General features: G+C 34.3%; 4 protein-coding genes and 1 long non-coding RNA gene across 6 annotated transcripts; 2 read left to right on the top strand and 3 right to left on the bottom strand.

The window, feature by feature from the left end:
- Positions 1 to 257: 257 nt before the first annotated feature.
- Positions 258 to 3057, bottom strand: SmD3 (small ribonucleoprotein particle protein SmD3). Its single transcript, XM_089708608.1, has 2 exons — positions 2600 to 3057; positions 258 to 819 (listed from the first exon to the last, which is right to left on the bottom strand). The coding sequence occupies exons 1-2, from the start codon at positions 2907 to 2909 to the stop codon at positions 737 to 739; spliced, it is 393 nt and encodes a 130-aa protein (XP_089564734.1). The 5' UTR covers positions 2910 to 3057; the 3' UTR covers positions 258 to 736.
- Positions 3058 to 6804: 3747 nt separating this feature from the next.
- On the bottom strand, positions 6805 to 8763 carry LOC149478583 (uncharacterized). The gene is made up of 4 exons (XR_016317312.1): positions 8415 to 8763; positions 7966 to 8143; positions 7585 to 7689; positions 6805 to 7422 (listed from the first exon to the last, which is right to left on the bottom strand). It is a non-coding gene; the product is annotated as an uncharacterized LOC149478583 (long non-coding RNA).
- An 18-nt stretch (positions 8764 to 8781) lies between these two features.
- LOC149478582 (uncharacterized) lies at positions 8782 to 13512 on the top strand. The gene is made up of 8 exons (XM_089708471.1): positions 8782 to 9042; positions 9180 to 9517; positions 9957 to 10124; positions 10507 to 10639; positions 10850 to 10979; positions 12188 to 12358; positions 12551 to 12611; positions 12764 to 13512. Exons 1-8 carry the CDS (start codon positions 8883 to 8885, stop codon positions 12845 to 12847), a joined length of 1245 nt encoding a protein of 414 aa, XP_089564597.1. The 5' UTR covers positions 8782 to 8882; the 3' UTR covers positions 12848 to 13512.
- Positions 13513 to 13616: 104 nt separating this feature from the next.
- LOC149478581 (RNA demethylase ALKBH7, mitochondrial) lies at positions 13617 to 15942 on the bottom strand. Its single transcript, XM_089708531.1, has 5 exons — positions 15677 to 15942; positions 15279 to 15466; positions 14865 to 15038; positions 14514 to 14638; positions 13617 to 14122 (listed from the first exon to the last, which is right to left on the bottom strand). Exons 1-5 carry the CDS (start codon positions 15792 to 15794, stop codon positions 13990 to 13992), a joined length of 738 nt encoding a protein of 245 aa, XP_089564657.1. The 5' UTR covers positions 15795 to 15942; the 3' UTR covers positions 13617 to 13989.
- Positions 15943 to 16276: 334 nt separating this feature from the next.
- Positions 16277 to 20349, top strand: LOC149478580 (uncharacterized). Of its 2 annotated transcripts, XR_016317376.1 has the most exons (6): positions 16277 to 16687; positions 17163 to 17460; positions 17739 to 17874; positions 19044 to 19104; positions 19400 to 19699; positions 20196 to 20333. XR_016317376.1 is itself a non-coding variant. In XM_089708961.1 (5 exons), exons 1-5 carry the CDS (start codon positions 16402 to 16404, stop codon positions 20334 to 20336), a joined length of 1161 nt encoding a protein of 386 aa, XP_089565087.1. In that variant the 5' UTR covers positions 16277 to 16401; the 3' UTR covers positions 20337 to 20349. The 2 variants fall into 2 exon arrangements, 1 of the variants encoding a protein (XP_089565087.1); XM_089708961.1 differs by lacking the exon at positions 19044 to 19104 and having other exon boundaries at positions 20196 to 20349.
- Positions 20350 to 20662: the final 313 nt, after the last annotated feature.

Here is a 20662-nt window from a genome sequence, read left to right as displayed (position 1 = left end):
AGGAATATAATAAAAAAAGAATTATTGAAATCGGTTCAGCCGTTCTCGAGTTATGCGCTTACCAACACATTTTGCGATTCATTTTTATATATAAGATTTTACAATGAATATGTAGTCATAAAACTAAATAAAAATTATGAATTGGTACAGTTCCTAAATTATATCCACTAAATGATGTGATTACTGAACTAAATAGATAGTAAGACTGAAGTCTATAAATTGGTGCCTAGTATGTTTAAGAAATAAAACTCTTGTAATAAATGGTTGTGTTATTTATTGAGTCCTTTCTCATATCACAAGTCACTTTACACTAAAACACACATTGCCACATACTAACAGAGAATTGCTTATAATACTATAGTTGTAATACAATCAAGTAACTCATAAACTCAAAATAAATCATATAATAATATGGAATGAAAATCCTCACTATAAATATGAGAGTATGAGAATGAAAAACGAATTCACATGTAGGTAGTCAAGGGCTTATCTTATGTCATTAATTTGTTTAAATTGACTGCCCTGACGCCTCATCATACTATAAAGCAGTAAGATCTCCGTAAAGAAGTTGATCCTTTTCTAATTAGGATTGCATAGTACATTTTTTACTAATAGCTTTTGCTTGACACAACACAACAATATGAATTTCACTTCATTTACACTAATCCTTGAACTATTACAACAACAGCATCACAAGCAACACTCAATGCTCGATATCCAGTAAGTTAATATGTGGCTAGCGTCTCGAGGGCCCCGAGCCGCCCTGCCAGCCCCCGCGGTGCCCCCCGCCGCGCCCGCCCGCCCGACCCCTACCCGCCGCTGGAAACAAGACAAACAATAAGTTAAATACACTGTATAAATAATATAAACAATATTTTATTTTTTAAGGATTACCTTACTAATAAAATATTATAAATACAAAAGTTACTCTGTCGGTCTGTGTATCTACTGTACTCTATGTCTGTGTATCTTACTGTAGTCTATTAAGTATAAACCTTGGAATGAAATTTGGTACATAGTTTAGGACCTTCAAACTTTCAATACAATGCAAAAACACGAAAGAAAAACAGTGTGTATGTGTGAGTGATAGTGAGTATGTGTGTGTTTTACTTTAAGCCAATTTTCGTTAACCTATTTACATTTAATTCTTTATTTACTTTATGATACAAGTTTGAAGACTGAACAGTGAATTGTCTTGTAGCAAACAAAGTTCAAGTATGCAGGTATTTTAATTTTAACTTGACCAATTTCTAACATATAACAGTATACAACAACATTAACATACATCTTCAGTTAGAAATCTAGATGTTTCATGCAACATTACTTTTAATAAGCATCACTCATGAGAAATTAATTTAGTTTTATTGGTACTGCTCCATATTGAATTACAATAGTCAAGTATAGTTGGAGCAAGAGCAAAAAATAATTGATTTAATAATTTTATTATAGCCACATCACACAGGATTTTAAATTATAAGTTTACAATTTTTGTGAATGTAGGCTCCTCAGATAAACAAAATCAATTTGATTGTGCCATTGCCTGTCATTGATAACTACTCCCAGAGATTATATTCCGCTATTTTCAAAAATTTAATATAATAGAGCATTTTGTGTACTTACTTTTAGTTTTGGTTTTATCACGATAAAATTGTTTTATCTTGATAAAACAAAATGTTTCATCAAGAGAAAAAAAGAAAGCCAAGAGTATTATATCACAGATAAAACCAAAACTAAGGGCCGATTTTTCAATGCTTGGATAAAACTTATTCATCGAATAATGTATAAAACTACCATTATAAAAACGTATTCTAATTGCCCATATTTGACAGTTTACGTGACATTTTAATATTATCGTGTAATACTTTATTGGACGGATAAGTTTTATCCAAGCATTGAAAAATCGGCCCTAAAAGTAATTATACAAATGCTCTGACAAATATCTCACACATATTTTAATATATGTCAAGTAGAAAACGTAAGTGTGAAAATACTTCATGATTTTTTATTTATTGAATCAATTTTAATATTTTATCTTTTTGATTAAACAGAATCCTTGAGAATGTCATCTAGTTTGATATATATATTTTATTCTTTAGATTTGGTCTTGAATATTACATGTATCATCTAATAGAACATTGGTAATTTTGCTTGATACCCCTCTCTTAACGTCTCGCTAATATCTAAAATTGTTTTCTGTGTATTGGATCGTACGATGTTCCGAGCCGGCATTAAGTTTGAATCGTACTGTATCAATAAACACAATTTTGATATCAAATATAAACCAGTTCCCCTACATTTTGAGAGATTACCTTCTTGTTTAATGTTTTTTGTAACTATCAGATATTGCTAATTCATCGTATTGATTAACAACAACATAAATTTACAACTTTATGTTTAGTTGTCGCTGTTTAAGTTTTAAGTAAATCTTTGTCTAGTTAGTTATTATTAATCTAGTAGCTAAAATGCATTGTAATACAGAAATCAATTACTGGAACTTGATATTATGCATTGGTTCTAGTCGAAACGTAATAGCTTTGTCATCAAAACATTACGATGTGTATATATTGTTGATACTATGTATATAAAATGATGAATTTACCTTGTGCTCGTAATATAGCGCTTTTACCCCGACCAGCAGTCGGTTTATTTCCTTGTCGTTTAAACATTGGAGCATTTTTCAACATATCAGGGAGAATCAGAAAACGTATCTTGGAACCTCTAATGTAAACATTCTCAAGTTGACCAATTCGACCGTCTCTATAAGTTACTGTGACCATGGTCATTTGGCAATTCATATTATCTTCAGCTTCAATTAGTTTCCCGCGGTAGACTTCGCCGGTATTTGTTTCACAAGTTACTACATGGCCCTCGGCTTCATGTAATACTTTAATAGGCACTCCAATAGACATGTTGAACGATTTCGCTTCACAAATCTAAACTAAACATACACTTATATCTGGATATCTCCAGATGAAAAAAGATAAATTTACGAATCTTTTCGACGCTAAAAAGCACAAACAAACAATGGCTGATGACAATTGACAGCTACAGGCCATAGATAGCAGACAAAATATAAACAAATCTTTATTGTAGCACAGATAATGTAAAATAATATTACTCCAAGATTAATTAATAAAATAAACAAATTTGTTTTAGTATATTTGCCTAATAAAATTATTAAAATCGATTATAATGAAACTATACTTAATATAATAAAGCTGGAGAGTTTGTTTGTTTGAAGGCGCTAATCTCAGGAAAGTCCAATTTGAAAAATTATTTCGGTGATAGTCCAAGATAGCCCATTTATCAAGGAAGGCCGAAAGCTATAGGCACAGAACAGTAAAAACCGTGGTAAAAACAAAGTTTGTTTTTACTGTTCTGTGGCTATATGACACAATGATACATTTGTCCCATTCGTCTTAAAATCATCTTCTCGACTTGACCAATAAAATTGAAATTAATAACGTATTTCACTAAAGAAACGAATCTTAAATGGCGGCGCTTATCATTCCCTCTCGCTCACACACGGCCGTACGGCCTGAAAAAAAATAGGGAAAAGTAAAATCACTAAAATCTATTTGATTTTCCCTATATAGACTAGAGTAGACTAGAGTAGATAATTTTAGAAACAAAAAAAATCGCAGTCGGATGAAACCCATTAGAAAAGGAGGGGAATATGATGAAAATAAAAGGAAAAATAAATTACGGTCAATCCGAGTTCGGGAAGTGGGAGGGGGGAGCTTTTAAGAGAAAAAAATGGTTTCTCCTGATTTCCGACAAAACTACAAGTCCTATAGAAAAAAGTTCAATGGCAAAGTTGTAGGTAATTAAAAGTTCTACAACTTTTGTATTCACAATTTTTTCACATAACCTCAAAATTTAGGTGAAAAATTCAAAAAACCAAGTTTTTGGTCTTTTATTTTTATCTACTTCAAAATTTATTTTTTTTTCTACAAAATTTGGTGGAAACTTACTTTATTATGTCCCAAATACACTGTAATTTATTTGATTGAAAATATTTATTTTTTCGCCTTATTTTGAATTAATACCAAAAAAACAACCTAATTTTCAATCGAAAAGTCACCCGTCAAAATATCAGCTTTTTTAAAAAACTTGGGGTGCCTTTTATTCATTGAAATCTCTACTTTCATATGGTGTAAAAAAAATAAACACCACCATAGTAAATGTTCTCAGGAAATGCATACAAACAGTGTGAAAATTAGCTTTTACTAAATCAGGCACACTTCTCAGATAAACAAAAATTGTTCCCAGGTATGAATTATCAAATTAATGTTAATATATGTGTAAAATAAGAGATCGATAACCAATAAAATTATATTGCATTGCATGAATATAAACTTCGTTCTTATAATAACAGTTTTGTTACTTAAATAATAGCTCTGTGCTCTGAATGGTAGATCTGTCACCAAATAAATCGATTATCGATCCCTGACTGCGACTCCTTTTTATTTGATATTTTGTCACCAATACAGTAGTAACATTTTATTTCGTTCAGATATTAAATTAATAGTATTCGTTACCAATTTAATACATCAATTTATAATTTTAATGAAAAAATGATCAAAGGGGCGGAGACAAATTGGCGCGCTTTAAAAATTGACCAATGATGACCAAATGATTATTCAGTGGTTATTATTTTTAAGAATAAATATTGATTATTTTAACTTTAATTAAGTGTTTTATCTACTATTCTGCTGGCCATAAGCCAGCTATTTTAAACCAGCGCTGATTGTTCAGTGGTAATTATTTTAAACAATAAATATTGATTATTTTGACTTTAATTGTTTTATTTACTACTCTGCTAAAATTTTTATTTAAATATAATTTATACTACCAGTGGAAATTTAGAACCTTGGGAGTCTAGTTAAGTAGCAGAATCTTTTGGTTGAAACGATGATGACAACCCTAATTTTTTATTTGAACTTAATGCAATTTTCTAGTAACATAATAAATTATGATTTATTGGTGATCTCTTTAAATTAGTTTGCTTAAATACTTATTAGGACACACCTATTATAATACATACAAAAACATTTATTTGGTACTAGACCTTATATCTCAGGATTTTAGGTGATTTATTGTGGAACTGATTTTGCATTGTTTGGTGACTACATTTTGGTGACAGATCTACTATTTTGAGGACAAACCCTATTATTTAAGAAACACAAAACTAATTAAATTGGTGATAGCTTAAATGATACCCTTTTTAAAGGCTTCTACCCCAGTCTAATAATAGTTTTTATCATAAATTAACAATGGCAATTATGTATTTGCGATAGTAAATAATATTTTATTGGAATTTGACATAATATTATGTTCTCTGGGAAAAGTTGTTCAGTTTTATGGGCTCATTAAGAGTATTATGGGGATTTGTTGCATTCTGTATACGTAAATAATATGATAAAAAATGTATGCGTGTACTAGAGTACACACGTAAGAAGTGAAACTTCTTTATGACCTTAAAAATGTCACGCGTATGGCGTAACGCAAAAATGTCACGCGTACGGCGTAACGCAAAAATGTTACACTATATTTTTGTCCAACCCCGATAAAGAAGTTTCACTTCAAAAACAAATACCATAACAAAACAGTTTATCAACAAACAAATTGAAATAATTTATAAAATAATTATCCATTTACGTTATTTTTATTTTCTTTTTTGCTGACCCTACTACATGTCAGTGTCAGCTTTGGCCGCCATTGAAGATTCGTTTCTTTAATGAAACGCGTTATACTAGTGTACACACGTAAGAAGTGAAACTTCTTTAAGACCTTATTTTTCAAAAAATAATTTACTATATGCAACTTTACAGAAATACGTCGAATCACGCGTGGTAGGGATAAGAAAAAGATGGCGCGTAACGGAAAAATGTCCACGTAACGAAAAAATGTTACACTAAATTTTTTTCCAACCCCGTTAAAGAAGTTTCACTTCAAAAAAAATTAGAGTCAAACAACATAGTATGACGAAATTTTTTTCCCCACCCTATATTAAAAAAGAAGATAGAGTGCATGCATTACGCAGTTAATTTTTCAGACACTTATATATTCGGCAGATTTTCTTAATTCCTTCTACAGACCACTTTAATAATTATTTAGATCTGTTTTAAACTTTTTTTATTGCAGTATTACATGCAATAAAATAATAAAATAAACGAATGACACTGACTTTGACATCACAACTAAAATTGTCTCTGAACAACGATCATATGGAACTGCCATATGCATGTACTTTTCCTGCATACCTAAGTAAACAAATCGGGGTACAAACATGGCGGGCTAGGGACGTTCACTTGTTCGTCTAGTCGATAATATTGTATCGATTGATGATAGAGTTAAGAATGGGTAATTCAGGTAATAAGAATTTTGTCTTTTTGAATGATAAGTAAAGTGTAAGTAGGTGCTTACCTAGTAAGAGGTACTTCTTTCAACAAAATAAAAAAAGATAACTACTTCTATCGGGCAATCGTTACTCGGTAATTCGTGATTCGGATTAACCATTTTGCAATTGTACCTACCTACTAGGGATAGCTGTAGTGTGTAATCAATACATTTTGATATTTTCGTTCTGCAGTTTTATATGAAACAGCCGATTTTTTTCGCGATTGACAGGGTTTTTTTATATACCTATGTATCCTCACTAATCCTATCCTATCATACTTCCTACTGTGTTCCTACTAATATTATAAATGCGAAAGTTTGTGAAGATGGATGTGTAAGTTTGTTACTCTTTTACGTTAATACTACTGAACCGATCACAATGAAATTTAGCACACATATTGAGGGTAACTTGAATTAACACATAAGATAGGTTTTATAATATTATAAATGCGAAAGTGTGTATGTATGTATATTCCGTTTTCACGCTAAAACGGACAAGCCAATTTTGATGAAATTTAACATCGGGTTTTATTTGACCATGGAGCCATCCATAGGGTACTTTATTTATTTATTTATAAGCTTTATTGCACACAAACAGAAAATACAAATTTTACTTAATAGGACATATTTAGTCAAAAGGCGGCTTTATTGCTCCAAGCATTTTCTTCCAAGCAACCCATTCGATCATAAGAGCATTCTTTACCCGCGACTTCGTTCGCATGTCCGAAAATAAAAAAGAGCAGAGCCGCTGGCTAAAATACATGTGAGTGACTCAAGCAGATGTCAAGGGCAAGTATAGTTAAATAACAAACACAATTTTTTCATAAAATAATTTATTTAAGTTATAGTGGTTACTATATATGTTTAGGTACATGCGACAGTAGTCACAGATGCTGCAAATGAGCTTGGCCATATACAGTGTGGAAATTTGTTGACGGACCACTTCATTTAAACATTTAATTTTCTTTTTCTGTTTCTCCACTTTTTCTCCTATTTTTTTAATTATTCGAGTGCTGAAGCCTAAAACATTAAATAAATTTTAATTATTGATAACAGTTCTCATAATTATACACATGAATCTCAGCATGTATGACTAAGACTATGAAAAAGTTACGTATTGAAGTTCCCTTTTTTTTAAACAAGAATTATTTCATATAGGTTTTATTCAAGAACTGCTCTTACCAATTCAAGATCCTTGGCATCTTGTGGATGTGGATAACCTGAGCATGATGGTTGATCAGTAGTATTTGATATGTCAATTAAAGCAAATTGAGATGGATGGTCTGCCTGAAAGAGATAAAAATGTTACATTAGATATGGTCCCAAGTAATAATAAATAGATTGCTACAGAAACATGGACTCAATGTTTGGTAAATTGTAAAACTTTTAGTATTTTTTTTATTAAAATAATTTATTGAACAAACATAGTGTATTATATACTTATGGAAAGTGTAGCTTTCCAACAACGAAAGAATTAAAAAAATTGGACCAGTAGTTTTGAGGTCTTTTTGTGCATACACAATCAAAGTTGTTGTTTAATAAAAAGATTGATGAATTATTTACCTTTGCAAATACTGTTGGGATAGCATCATCTCTCAATCAAACAATGTTTAAAGTCTTATTAAATGCGCTCTCTTCAAAGTGCAATGAGCACACATTAATGTTTTTAGTTCCTGGCCGGATATTTTCTATGCCAATCTTTTCCAACCATGCCTTTCGCCGGGATTCGTTACTTGGTAAACTAAAACGAGAAAATATACAACAATATATAACTTCGCACGTAATTAATAAACAAATTAATAATTTATCGATAAGGTGTTTATGCGATGATGTTCGACACTAGCACTCATGTTTATGTTTTCGATGCAAATGAAATAAGGAGAATATTGCGGGTTTCTACAGCTCATAATAACTAAGATGATTAAATGTAAAATGATTAAAAGATTTCTATACACTTGATAATAAATACACTTTAATATGAGCAACAATTTAACAAAATGTTAGCCACTTACCGTTGAAAGGTTAGATTGGCCTGTTTTTGCTTTGGCATAAGCCACAACCTACTATAGAACACTTCATGGTACCTATTATTATTTTCAATTATACTTATTACACTCGATTATGGTCGAAAAACACTGGAAAATCATAAAAATTTCACAATGACATCTTCTCACATGTAAACAAAACCGTATACTAAGATGGCGTCCGTGGCAGCAAAGGATATCGATGCCAATGAAGAGGGCGCTAATAAAAAGAGTGTAGATGCTTTTTCTAAGGTAAAACCACTGTTGTGAGAAAGAGATGGGTATATCATTATTATTTCCGCGTCAAATTGAACAATTACGGCAGTTCCATAGGATTCTTTGTTCTGAGAAAATTGTCAACAATGTCATTTCGCTTAAACTTTAGTTTGTACTTTGTAACAGGCAAAGCGTATTTACTACTTTTCCCCCTATAAATTCCTTATTATTAGTTAAGACATGGCTACAGCAATAATGAAACTAGAAGTGGAATCGGAAGTATGTTCAATATGTGGCAGTGGTGGTGAACTGTTAACTCCAGAAGAGTACGACGCGAACGCGCTTTCTATGCAAGTGCCGCTTAGAACTATGTTACTGCAAATAAACAACAATAAGGTAGGTTCTGTTGATAATTTCTCAATAAAAGTTATAATTTCCAATTCAAATGTACGACTTTGAAGTTTAATGTTAGAGAAATCATTTTTTTCTTTACTATATTTTTCTTTAAAGTTTTCGCGGTTAATAATTTTAAGGTAGTACCAGAAGGACGTTTCTGCTCCAGCTGCATCCGTCGCACGGTGGACGCCTACGAGTTCAGTTCTGCGCTTTCAGCAAGCTCCGTGCCTCCCTTGAGTGAAAAGATTCGAAACTTGCGAAGGAAACTGTTAGATCTTACTCAAAAAATAGATGTTTTCATTGTGGTGGGTGGGCCCGGGGTGAACTCGGGGGGGTCTTACAGTGAAGATGATCTGATCATGGTGGAGAAGGATGCGCTGGCTGCGGCTGCTTCTCTGGATGATGAGGATATGGAGAAAGCTAGAAATGCTGTCGGAGAGTCTGTGTACCAGTGCACCGTTTGCCCTATGTCATTTCAAGTAAGTACTTAATGTTCATTATATCTTTTTTCAATTTAAAAAGCTCACAACTGCACTTTGTATAGTGAGAATATCAACACATGCAGAGCATTCACTCCTCTTTTAAAATTTAAATGTTAAATCCATAGAGCAATAATTAATTAGAATGTGTTAGTTCAACCACTTATAGAAAAGTAACAACTAACAGCTTAATAAATTTGAATGATTTTTGTTTGTGGAATTTGTATCTACCTGGATTAGAATAATAATATTTTTCATAATTTCAATAACATTGTAAAGTATTATGTTGTGCTAGCTCCATTATAATAGAAGGTCTTGTGCCTCTGCACTCCTGCAGTGATGATAGATACATGTTTCATTATAATTATGCGTTTGAATAGGCCATTAGTTATATACCATGTACCAATTGCTCTGTTTCTATGTATGTATTGATTGTTAGCGCGCAAGTGAGTACCGTTCGCACGCGGCCACGCACGGCGCGGGCGCGCGGCACTCGTGCTGGACGTGCGGCGCGCAGTTCGGCTCGGCGCGCGCGCTGGCCGACCACGCCGCGCTGCACGCCGCGCCCGCCCCGCAGGCCTGCCACGCCTGCGCCGCTACCTTCCCGGTACGTGTGTGCTTCTTGGTTCTATCCAACTTGTCCAATCTAATTTTTATAAGTAAGGAATAAAAAGAAATTAAAAAGTTTGCTTTGCCAGTGTCCACCTACAGACGGTTATTAAATACCTATGTACAAAAATTTTCTCAAATATATTGAAAGAATATAAAATGTTTATTTATTGGTACATAGTTCATGCAGTAATATTTTGAATTTGTTGTTGTCACAAATTAAGTAAAAGGTGTAATTCTAAGGCTCCTATTATAGACATTGCATTTTACATATCTCAAAAAATAGCATACTGCAACTGTTCTTCTACTTCAGTCTGTATTTTGTTGTACATGTACATTGTATATATGTATGTTATTCCGTATTATTACACCCCGCACAGACCGCAGGCGCCGCTCGCGCGCACGCGGCCGTGTGCTCGGCGCGCGCGCGCTGCGAGGTGTGCGGCGAGCTGTTCCCGTCGCGCGCGCTGCTCGCTGCGCACGGGGCGCAGGCGCACCCGCCCTCGCAACACGGTAACGTGCATGTTGTATAAGTCTATGGTCTATAAGTATTTATCTAAAAGTCGATGGGGGGACAACCTTCACCGATCTGATAACTAGATGATGAGTTGTATTTTTATCGAATATAATTTATGAAAAAATATGCCTATGATAACTTGCCTATCAAAAAGTACTCATGGCTACTTTTTCAATAGAGTGACGAGTATATTATTGTGTGTACAGAGCCGACGCTGTGCCCGGTGTGCCTGTGCGCGGTGGGGCCGGGCGCGGCGGCGGCGCACGCGCTGGCGCACCGGCAGGCCGACCGCTTCGTGTGCGGCTACGATGCGTGCACGCTGCGTTTCCCCACGCGGTGAGACACGCACACACACACACAACTGACTACTTTATTTTTGTTATTTTATGTCATTATATCTAATTTATAAATAACTTTATTTCCGCCCGCGGCTTCGCCCGCGTTTACATAGGAAAACCCGCATATAGAAATTTTCCTGACGTATAGAAATTTTCCGGACTTATGGAAATTTTCCTGTCTTTAATTTTCCTTTCTTATGGTAATTTTCCTGGCGTATATAAATTTTCCTGGCTTATAAACATTTTCCCGACTTATACAAATTTTCCTTATCTATATTAATTTTTCTAACATATAGAAATTTTCCTGACTTATAGAAGTTTTCCTTGTTTATAGAAATTTTCCAGCTTATAGAAATTTTCCAGCTTATAGAAATTTTCCCGACTTGTGGAAATTTTCCTGACGTGTAGAAATTTTCCGGACTTATGGAAATTTTCCTGTCTTTAATTTTCCTTCTTATGGTAATTTTCCTGGCGTATATAAATTTTCCTGGCTTATAAACATTTTCCTGACTTATACAAATTTTCCTTATCTATTTATAAATTTTCCTAACATATAGAAATTTTCCTGACTTATAGAAGTTTTCCTTGTTTATAGAAATTTTCCTGGCGTATAGAAATTTTCCAGCTTATAGAAATTTTCCAGACTTATCGTAATTTTTCTGTCAATCAAAATTTCCCTAACTATTGTTAAATTTTTACGACTGATTAAAGTAAACCACCCACCTATTCCCACCCACATCCCGTACGCTATGCTCTCTATCTCTATCCACAGGCCGCGCGTGCGCAGAATGGCTCAGTATCTGCATAGCTAGCGAACGTATAAACTCGCCCGGTCGTTGGGCGCTTTCACCAGGGCCCTGGAATTATGGAATTATTATTAATTTCATGAACATTATCATCATCATCATTTTTATTGAAAACAATATTCATATATTTTTCTTTGCCCGCGGATTCCCCTAATGTTAAATTCGCATTAGTATGAGTCGTTTCACCGCTGTCAAAAGTTACCCATGGCCATGTCACATTAAAACGAATAAACACACTTTCGCATTTATAATATTGGTATGGATTAACATAATTTTTAAATAAAGAAGATAGTAACACGCTATATTATAGTGTATTACTTATTTCTAATTGTATTATTTCATGTGTGATAAAGTTTTGTGTTCCAAAAAATAGTTTGTCTTTGTTATTTTTCCCCTGCAGCAACGACCTGCTGGCGCATATCCGCTCGCGTCACGCGGGCGCCGCGGGGGCGCTGCTGGCCGGGGCGGGGGCGGGGGCGGGGGAGGGGACGGGCGGTGTGGGGGGTGTGGGGGCGGGGGGAGAGGCGCGGGACGAGGAGCGCACCGTGCAGTGCCCGCACTGCGAGCGCACGTATGTATACGGCTTTGGTTTAGTGCGCATTGGAAATTGTGCAAATATTTATTTCAACAAGTTTCAGTTTCAAGTAATATAAACTGTATACGTACAATAAATCAATATCGCCAAGCTTTACTTAAGACTACAAATTTTTATTTATATGTATCTATGTCAAGTTTCTTTAAATGTGTAACAAAATAATTTCAGATTTGGTTCCGTGGCGGCCATGAAACGCCACTCGCACGTACACCGCCGCGAGGCGCAACAAGTATGTATTGCACATTCGACATTGTATATTAATATAATTTCTATTGTACAAACGCTACTAATTGATTCCCACTCTTGATGAAATATCGTGATTTTGGATTCAGCTGATCATTAAATATGAGTCAATGTATAAAACGTCTCAAAATTGTGTAGGACGAAGACTGGGCCGCTGCAAATGATGGCGATGTAGAATATCTCGAACTGGAGACCCTCGACGACGGTAACGACTACCAGTAGACACCACTGAGCCAAAGGGATAAATCATCTGTATAGAGTATAGACTATACATTGATACATAATAAACAATAGCTCAAAACAAATGTCCGAGCAAAACACTGCCTATGCGTGATTTAGGCAGTTTTCTTATGAGCGACAATGGACTTTAAACCTTGCTACCACGTAATAAAGTTGTAATTTTAATGACTGTTTTATACAACACAGTTCAGCCCCCCTAGTCAAGTGGCTTTCTGTTAGCGTAGCGTTCAATAGAATAGACTACGAATGTATGAGATTGACGTAAGCTAAGCTGTAGATACGTTTATCTTCAGCTTACGTCAATCTCATACATTCGTAGTCTATTCTATTGAACGCTGTATCTACAGCTTACGTCAATCTCATACTTTCGTAGTCTATTGAACGCTACGCTAACAGAAAACCACTTTACTAGGGGGGCTGTCATGATGTTTATAGCATGTCAATGTCTGTATAATCAGTATCTACTATTTGACAAAACTCATCTATAAATATTATACAGTGATTCAGATTGACAATGTGTTAAGACAAATAATATACCTTTTTTTTGAGATGATGTTTTAGTTTCTTTAATATATAAATTAAAGTATGTACGAGAGTGTATTATACAATGTATAAGTTGTAATGAAATATTTTTAAATAAAGTGTTATGATCATAAATTTACTTTTATTTAACCTAAAAAGATAATTTAAAATAGGGTAAATAAATAAAACATTATTTAACAAGAGTAACAAAATAATTTATTATCTAAATAATACTACAGGTAATTATCACAAGAAATTAACATTTCTTCTTTCCACAATCAAGTTTGTACTCACTGACAATTTCATGAGTTTCGAAAGGAAATAGATCTTCTAGATTTATTCCGCGCATTTTATAAACAAATATTTCTCTCTACTTTCCCACACAGGCATATTATACACACATTCAATAAATTACAAACAATCACATTAATCATAATCGCGAGGAAAAATAAAAGTATAATTTAAGTTGTACATTAGGTAAATTACTGAATATGCGTGTATCATGCTTTGCAGGCAACACTGGTAACTATAAAGTTCTAGTTTATCTTTGTCAGATAACATAAACAAAATGACATAGACAACAGGAACATAGGTGACAGGTGTCAATCGGACTCCTTATTGGGTTGCTCTCTGCAGATAATGGCAACACGTCGCTTCTTTATGAGTCTAGCGCCGCGGAACTTGCTGTCTTCGTTCGACAGTACTGCGTGGTTGAAGTCGTATCTGGCAACCCCGCTGAAAAAATATTAATGGTTAAATTATAATATTGTATTGTTAATATTAAAGTTGTATAAGTTTCATGAAGCTGTTTGGTAGATTTTCATGACGCTTTCAAAATATAGAAGACTATATTAAATAATTATTTTGTCTACTAAGTTATATTTATCGTGTGGGCGCAGAACTGACACACCCTGTATACAGGGTGTAACCGTTAAGTGTGCACAGGCGATTATTCCGTTACTTTTTTTATATATCCCGTGTTATTTTTTTAAAGTTATTATTGTCATTTTACTCATTAGGTATAGTACTTTCAATATCAGTTTAAAGTTTTTTGATACCTATCTGTAATAGTTACGGAATAATCGCCTGTACACACTTAACGATTACACCCTGTATAGTGTATCACCTCATGATGTACAGCGAGCGTCGCTGCAGCAGCGCGTCGAGCGCGAGGTCGGCGCGCAGCTCGTGCATGAGCCGCATCACCGCGTCGGACAGCAGGCACAGCCCCGCTATCGTGTCCCCACAGAACTTAAACATATATTTCATTTTAAAACTTTTTCAATAAAGATTTTTTTAATTTCATTCTTGTTCAATGTTCATAATATTATATTATCATGGCATGCCCATAATCAGTAAAAATATTATTTTTTTACTGATTACGACAGAGAAATGCATGTTAAAGGCAGGTATACAATTTTAAAAGGGGAAATGTTGACACAAACATGTTCCCACTGCCCACACGACGGAGACTCACCCGCACCGCGTCGACGTGCGGCTTGATGTAGCCGGCGGGCGCCAGGTCGAGCACGTGCGCGTGCGGCAGCAGCGCCGCGCGCGGCTCGAACGCGGCGGCGCGCACGCGGCACAGCGTCACCGAGTTGCGCTCGTTCCATGTCTTGCGTTCCGTTTCGCGGTAACCTACGATCGCCTGCCAAATATCTTTACTTATAAATGGGTTTCAGCGAGGGTAGATGTTGTTAGCCATCATCTGGTACTTCTTTAAGACATCTGTTAAAAATATACTTTATTAATCAGCCAATACTGACAATTTTTCCTGATTGAATATTATTTAATTCAAGTCACTAATAACCTTTTACCATTATTTTCCACTGTGATTTGAAAATCATTCAAAAAATTTAAAAAATATAAAAATTTAAAAGGCGCATACATTATCCCAGTGATCGAACTCATATCTGAGTCTCCGCAGCTGTGACTCAACTTCAGTGAGCAGCGAGGTCTCTTCCTCTTCAGAGATGAAGTTGGGAATGACCCTCATATCCCTGAGAACTTGCTTCCTTAGATCTTCGTCTTCATCCTGCCTCCATGAAGGATGAATGTCTATAAGATTTGGGTCACCTGTAAATAAAATATAATACATTTTATTTTAAATAATTTTCCGGCTAGTTGTTTGTCGTGTGTAAAATATCAATTATATACGTCTTGGTTTAAAAATTAAATAAAACATTATTTTATCAGTTTACAAGACAATATTAAGCTATAGGTAGTTCACTTAGCAGTGAATTCTTCATCATAACAGAAAGAAATCGCAAAGTTTTATTCCCTCACCAACAATTTTTTGTGGTGCATCAGTTGGCCGCTGTATAACTTCACAGAAACATCGTAATTGAGCTAAGTTATTAATTTTTTTCGTCATTCGTAACATATTTAAGGTTATCATTCTCATTTTGTCTATTATTGTAGATTAGGGCGATAACCACTTTATCGGCTTACTGAAACCGGCGGGGGAAATTTGGTAGAAACTTCTTAGACTAGGAATTAATTATAAATAACTTCAGCCATTTAATTTATTCGTGTTGATTTAAATACTAATAATTATTGTCACTAATAAAATTGTTATATTTTGATCACAATTTTGACAGTCAGCTGTTTGTATTTGACATGACATTGTTTTAAAAATAAACCTATATTTTTATCTCCTGAATTTGATAATAATTTTTGAACATTATGATTAAGCTGTGGATAATATGTGTTGTTTAATGTATTTAATCGTATTTCAATAATTTAATGTAATTTTAAATCTTGTCTTGATGTTGATGACATCTGTGATGTATTCTGTGCACGTAGAGTGAGAAACGTCTGTGCATTGTGTCAAATTTGCTGTCATCTGTCATCATCAATTTGATTTATTGATTTATTTAATAATATACATTTTATTGTTGACAAACATAGGTTTGGTGATGATAATGATATGCTTGATGACTGAAATTATTAATTATTCTGAATAGAGGCTTATATTTCTCATCCTAAATTTTCAATAAGAGAACATTTCAATGATGGACAATCTACCGGACGAAATTCTATTAACGATTTTCGATTATCTACCGCCTCGAATACTGTGGTCAATCATATCAAAAGTTTGTCGCAGGTGGAAAAATGTGGTGTCCCACAGGGTCATAACAATGTGGGACCACAATAAAGTATTGAAGACGCACAAGGGAGTGGTGGCTATTTTTGGTATTCGACATCAAACTAGTCGTCAATTGCCTCGCGGGTTGACGATAAATTTAAACACGATGAATATTCGAGAGCTTGTACTATGTGACAATTTTCCACTAGGTTAGCGATATAATATTATATATTTGTTAGAAAATAAGCCATAAATCTACATTTCAAAAAACCGCATCAAAATCCGTTACGTAGTTTTAAAGATATAAGCATATATAGGGACAGAGAAAACGACTTTGTTTTATACTATGTAGTGATTTCAAATCATCCTGGGTGGAGCTATTTAAATGCTTAAATTATATTTTGGATGTATTAACTTGATTTCCTTTATAAAGTAAATAAGAAAGGCATTGTAAGATGAGGCAAAATACTTGAAATAATATTGATATGAACACTAAGTGATATGGAAGGTAAATTTATTGCAGTCACCTAAATTCCATTGCACATCACATTGTATCATGTAAATGTTTGCAATGCTCATTTATAATTATGATTCAAATTAATAACTAGCAGCTATAATCTATATTATTTATTACAATAATGGGTACATATATGAGAATTGAGAACCAAATCATTTATTTTTCAGGAGAAACGTTTATGAAATCTGTACACTCAATTAAAACCCTCCGTCACTTAGATGTTTTCACATTGCAAAATCTTCACGAGGGCTACCTTCCACCGCCTGAAGTTAACTCTATCGTCCTCAATAACAACATCCAACCTGGTTATTTATTGAACTTAGCGAGACGTAAAGAACTAAAAGCTCTACATATGTATGGCAGGTGTCAGTACTATGCTGTCAACGAAATGTCCACAATGATTGTTATACAAGCCAAACATTTAACGCATTTAACTCTAAGGTGCCCTGAAATTAGTAATCCGAGGTAATTATAGTTACTTTCACTAACTCTTTTATACGAAATTAGATGTCTCAAACATTGTTCAGCTTTACTCTCATCACTTAGAGGTATGAAATATAAATTTTGGTTGTTTCTCACATCTACCCAAAGTTCATGTTCAGGCTGGACATATTCATGAGAATCGGTCCAGCCGTTATGAAGTAGTATAGTTACTAACACAAGAATTTTAAATTAATAGAATTACATTAGAATATTATATTGTTTTATGGAGCTTGGTTGACTTAATTGGGTGATGTCTTCAGATGGCTAGTATTCAGCCAGTGCATCAACCTGCTGCAACTGCAGCTGTATGCGTGCTGGTCGGTTACGGCCAGCGGTGTAGCGCACGTGCTGCAGCTGCCCAAGCTCCAGGTGCTGCACATCACTGGCTGCAGGATGGTGAGCATCGGGATTATTTGACAATCATAGTTATAAGTTAAGTTATTGTGAGACAAGTAATACAAAGAAAGAAACATATATTATACAGGGTGTAATCGTTAAGTGTGCGCAGGCGATTATTCCGTAACTATTGCAGATATAAAAAAAAACTTTTAACTGATATCGAAAGCCCTTTACCTAATAATTAAGATGACAATAATAACGTTTTAAAAATAAAACGGGAAATATCCAAAAATTTTACACCAAACACGCCCATACATTTTGTATGAGATATGACAACATGTAATATGTAAGGTTTTGGTTCTTTTTTTTTAAATAAAAATTCATTTAGAAACTGTAAATAGAGCTCGACGTGGAATACAATGGTATTCCAAAACGAGGGTGTCACTTCGAACATGTTGTCGAACAACAAGTTGTTTTCGTTATTTTACTCATTAGATACAGGGCTTTCGATATCAGTTTATAGTTTTTGATATCTGCAATAGTTACGGAATAATCGCCTGTGCACACTTAACGATTACACCCTGTATAGTGTATCAAAGATTTGATCCATTTCATGCAATAAATTATACATTGTAAAATATGAAATGATCAAATGTCTTAATTTTCATTAATTATATTCTTTATTTTTATTAGAAGAATAAATAGTGGAATGCGTGAATATACATTACACTATTTGTTATTTATGCTTGTTCCGGATGGTTTAAAAATAATGGTTTAATAACTGAACCTATAAGGAAAGCATGGAATATACAAATTATAGTTCATACATCGATAAACTGAACAAGATTTTCATTATTTAAAAAAATATTATTATTATTGCAATTAACTTAGCCATGACCACCTTGATTAAAATTGGATTTGCATTCCAACAGATAAAATTGTAGGTAATTACTTATTCATTGTTATATACTTAACCATGAAAATAACATTATAATCATGTAATTACCGAGTCATAAATTTTAATTTGGCTAATTGCTCTCATTGTAATTAAATATTTTATTTTTTTCAAATCTATCTGGTTCTAGTTAATTATAAAGAGTTTATTAATTATATTCGTACATAAAAATATTTATTATCCTGAATATAGAATTATTTTTATTCATTTATTCATTTATTTTTCCACAGACTAACACAATTAGCAACTTATACTTTTTTTTAATTTTCAGTTTTTTTCCCATTATAATATTATCCTTGATTGTGTTTCAAACTGTTTCGTTTTTTTTTCAAGTAAGTATATTATAATATTTATTTCTTGTTGAAGTGAAACTTCTTTATCGGGGTTGGAAAAAAAATTAGTGCAACATTTTTCGTTACGCGTGACATATTTCCGTTACGCGCCATCTTGTTTTTATCCCTTACACGCGTCATTGACGTATTTCTGTAAAATTGCATAATAAAGTTAATTATTTTTCGAAAAATAAGGTCATAAAGAAGTTTCACGCACACATTTTGATTTATTTTTCTCTTAGTACTTATTTTGGCAAAAGAAGCAAATAAGTTATTATTCCTTGTTGTGTGTCAGGTGCGTATCACAGCGCTCATGGAGCTGATCCCGACGCTGTCCCGCAGCATAGTGGAGCTGAACCTCAGCGCCAGCTCGTTCAGCTCGCAGCATATCGCCCTGCTGGCGGCCGCACTGCCGGACCTGCGCAAGCTGGAGCTCTGGCGCTGCGAACTCACGGCTGCAGACATCCTGCAGCTGGCCAGCGGGCTCACGAAGCTGGAACATCTGGACACTGATGTGGAACTCCATAGTGTTGACTTGATGTATCTCTCGGAACACCCCGCTTTGAAAGAGCTGAGGTGTTTGTATGATTTCGAGGTAAGTGTAATCTTTATTTAGATTTACTAAATTTTTTATTCCAGCTAGCTTATAATTTGGATACCTATTGATTCACTGATTTTTTAAATGAAGAATTTATTCATCCATTTATCCACCCACATACACGCACGCACGCACGCACGTACACACGCACACATGCAACGCACGCACAGAAATCCTCACTGAACATATCCATTCAACTGATTTGTTATATATCTTATAAATTTTTCTGAATTATAGTATTTTTTTAAACCGTTAAATGTTTATTTTGAAGTGAAAACTTCTTTAGCGGCGTTGAGCACTTTTTCTGTAATGGGTATAAAATCTTAAACTCGCGTCAGGACACGTGACCTGATCGAAAAAGCGTAAGACGGATACCATTCCAAAATAATATCAAACATGCTCAACGTTAATAATCAAGTTTTCACTTCTGCCGGCACTCCCGGAGTGCAACACGCCTTTTTTTGTTTTTTTATATTGATTATTTATTCTCCAGGTACAGTCGCACATACACGTCCGCTCAGCACGGACCGCCCCCCCCTTCCCCCTGCGCGCGTGCGGCGAGGGCCCCTCCGCTGACGTGTTCCTGCACGCACACGCGTACAAACCCATCGATGGCATCACACTCACTATCTAAGCGCTAATATGTGCTGAAGAAAAATTTATCTGGTTATCTTGTTTGAGGCTACCTATAACCTATACTATATTGGAAAGGTGTATTTGTAGCGAGTACTTAAAACTTGTTTGAATCTATGTATCTACTAAGAATACTAGACTATAGGAATAAGTAAGATGGTCGGAAGATGTGAGATACGATTGATGTACTCGAAAAAAGTAGATGGAGATGGCAGGATTTCGAACGTCCGAATCGTTAGATTTATGAAGCTCTGAGAAGAGGAAGCCAATAATTAGTCTTCCATCAAACTTAAAAATTCTGGAAAACACGGAATTTTTTTTATTAAA

Source organism: Colias philodice, chromosome 21 (assembly GCF_061535455.1).
Source record: "Colias philodice isolate Cphi_HAF_F1 chromosome 21, ilColPhil1 Martin Lab GWU primary, whole genome shotgun sequence".
Classification (NCBI taxonomy): Eukaryota; Metazoa; Arthropoda; class Insecta; order Lepidoptera; family Pieridae; genus Colias; species Colias philodice.
The sequence above is the reverse complement of the archived record's forward strand: the minus strand, read 5'-3'. Positions and strand labels throughout refer to the sequence as shown.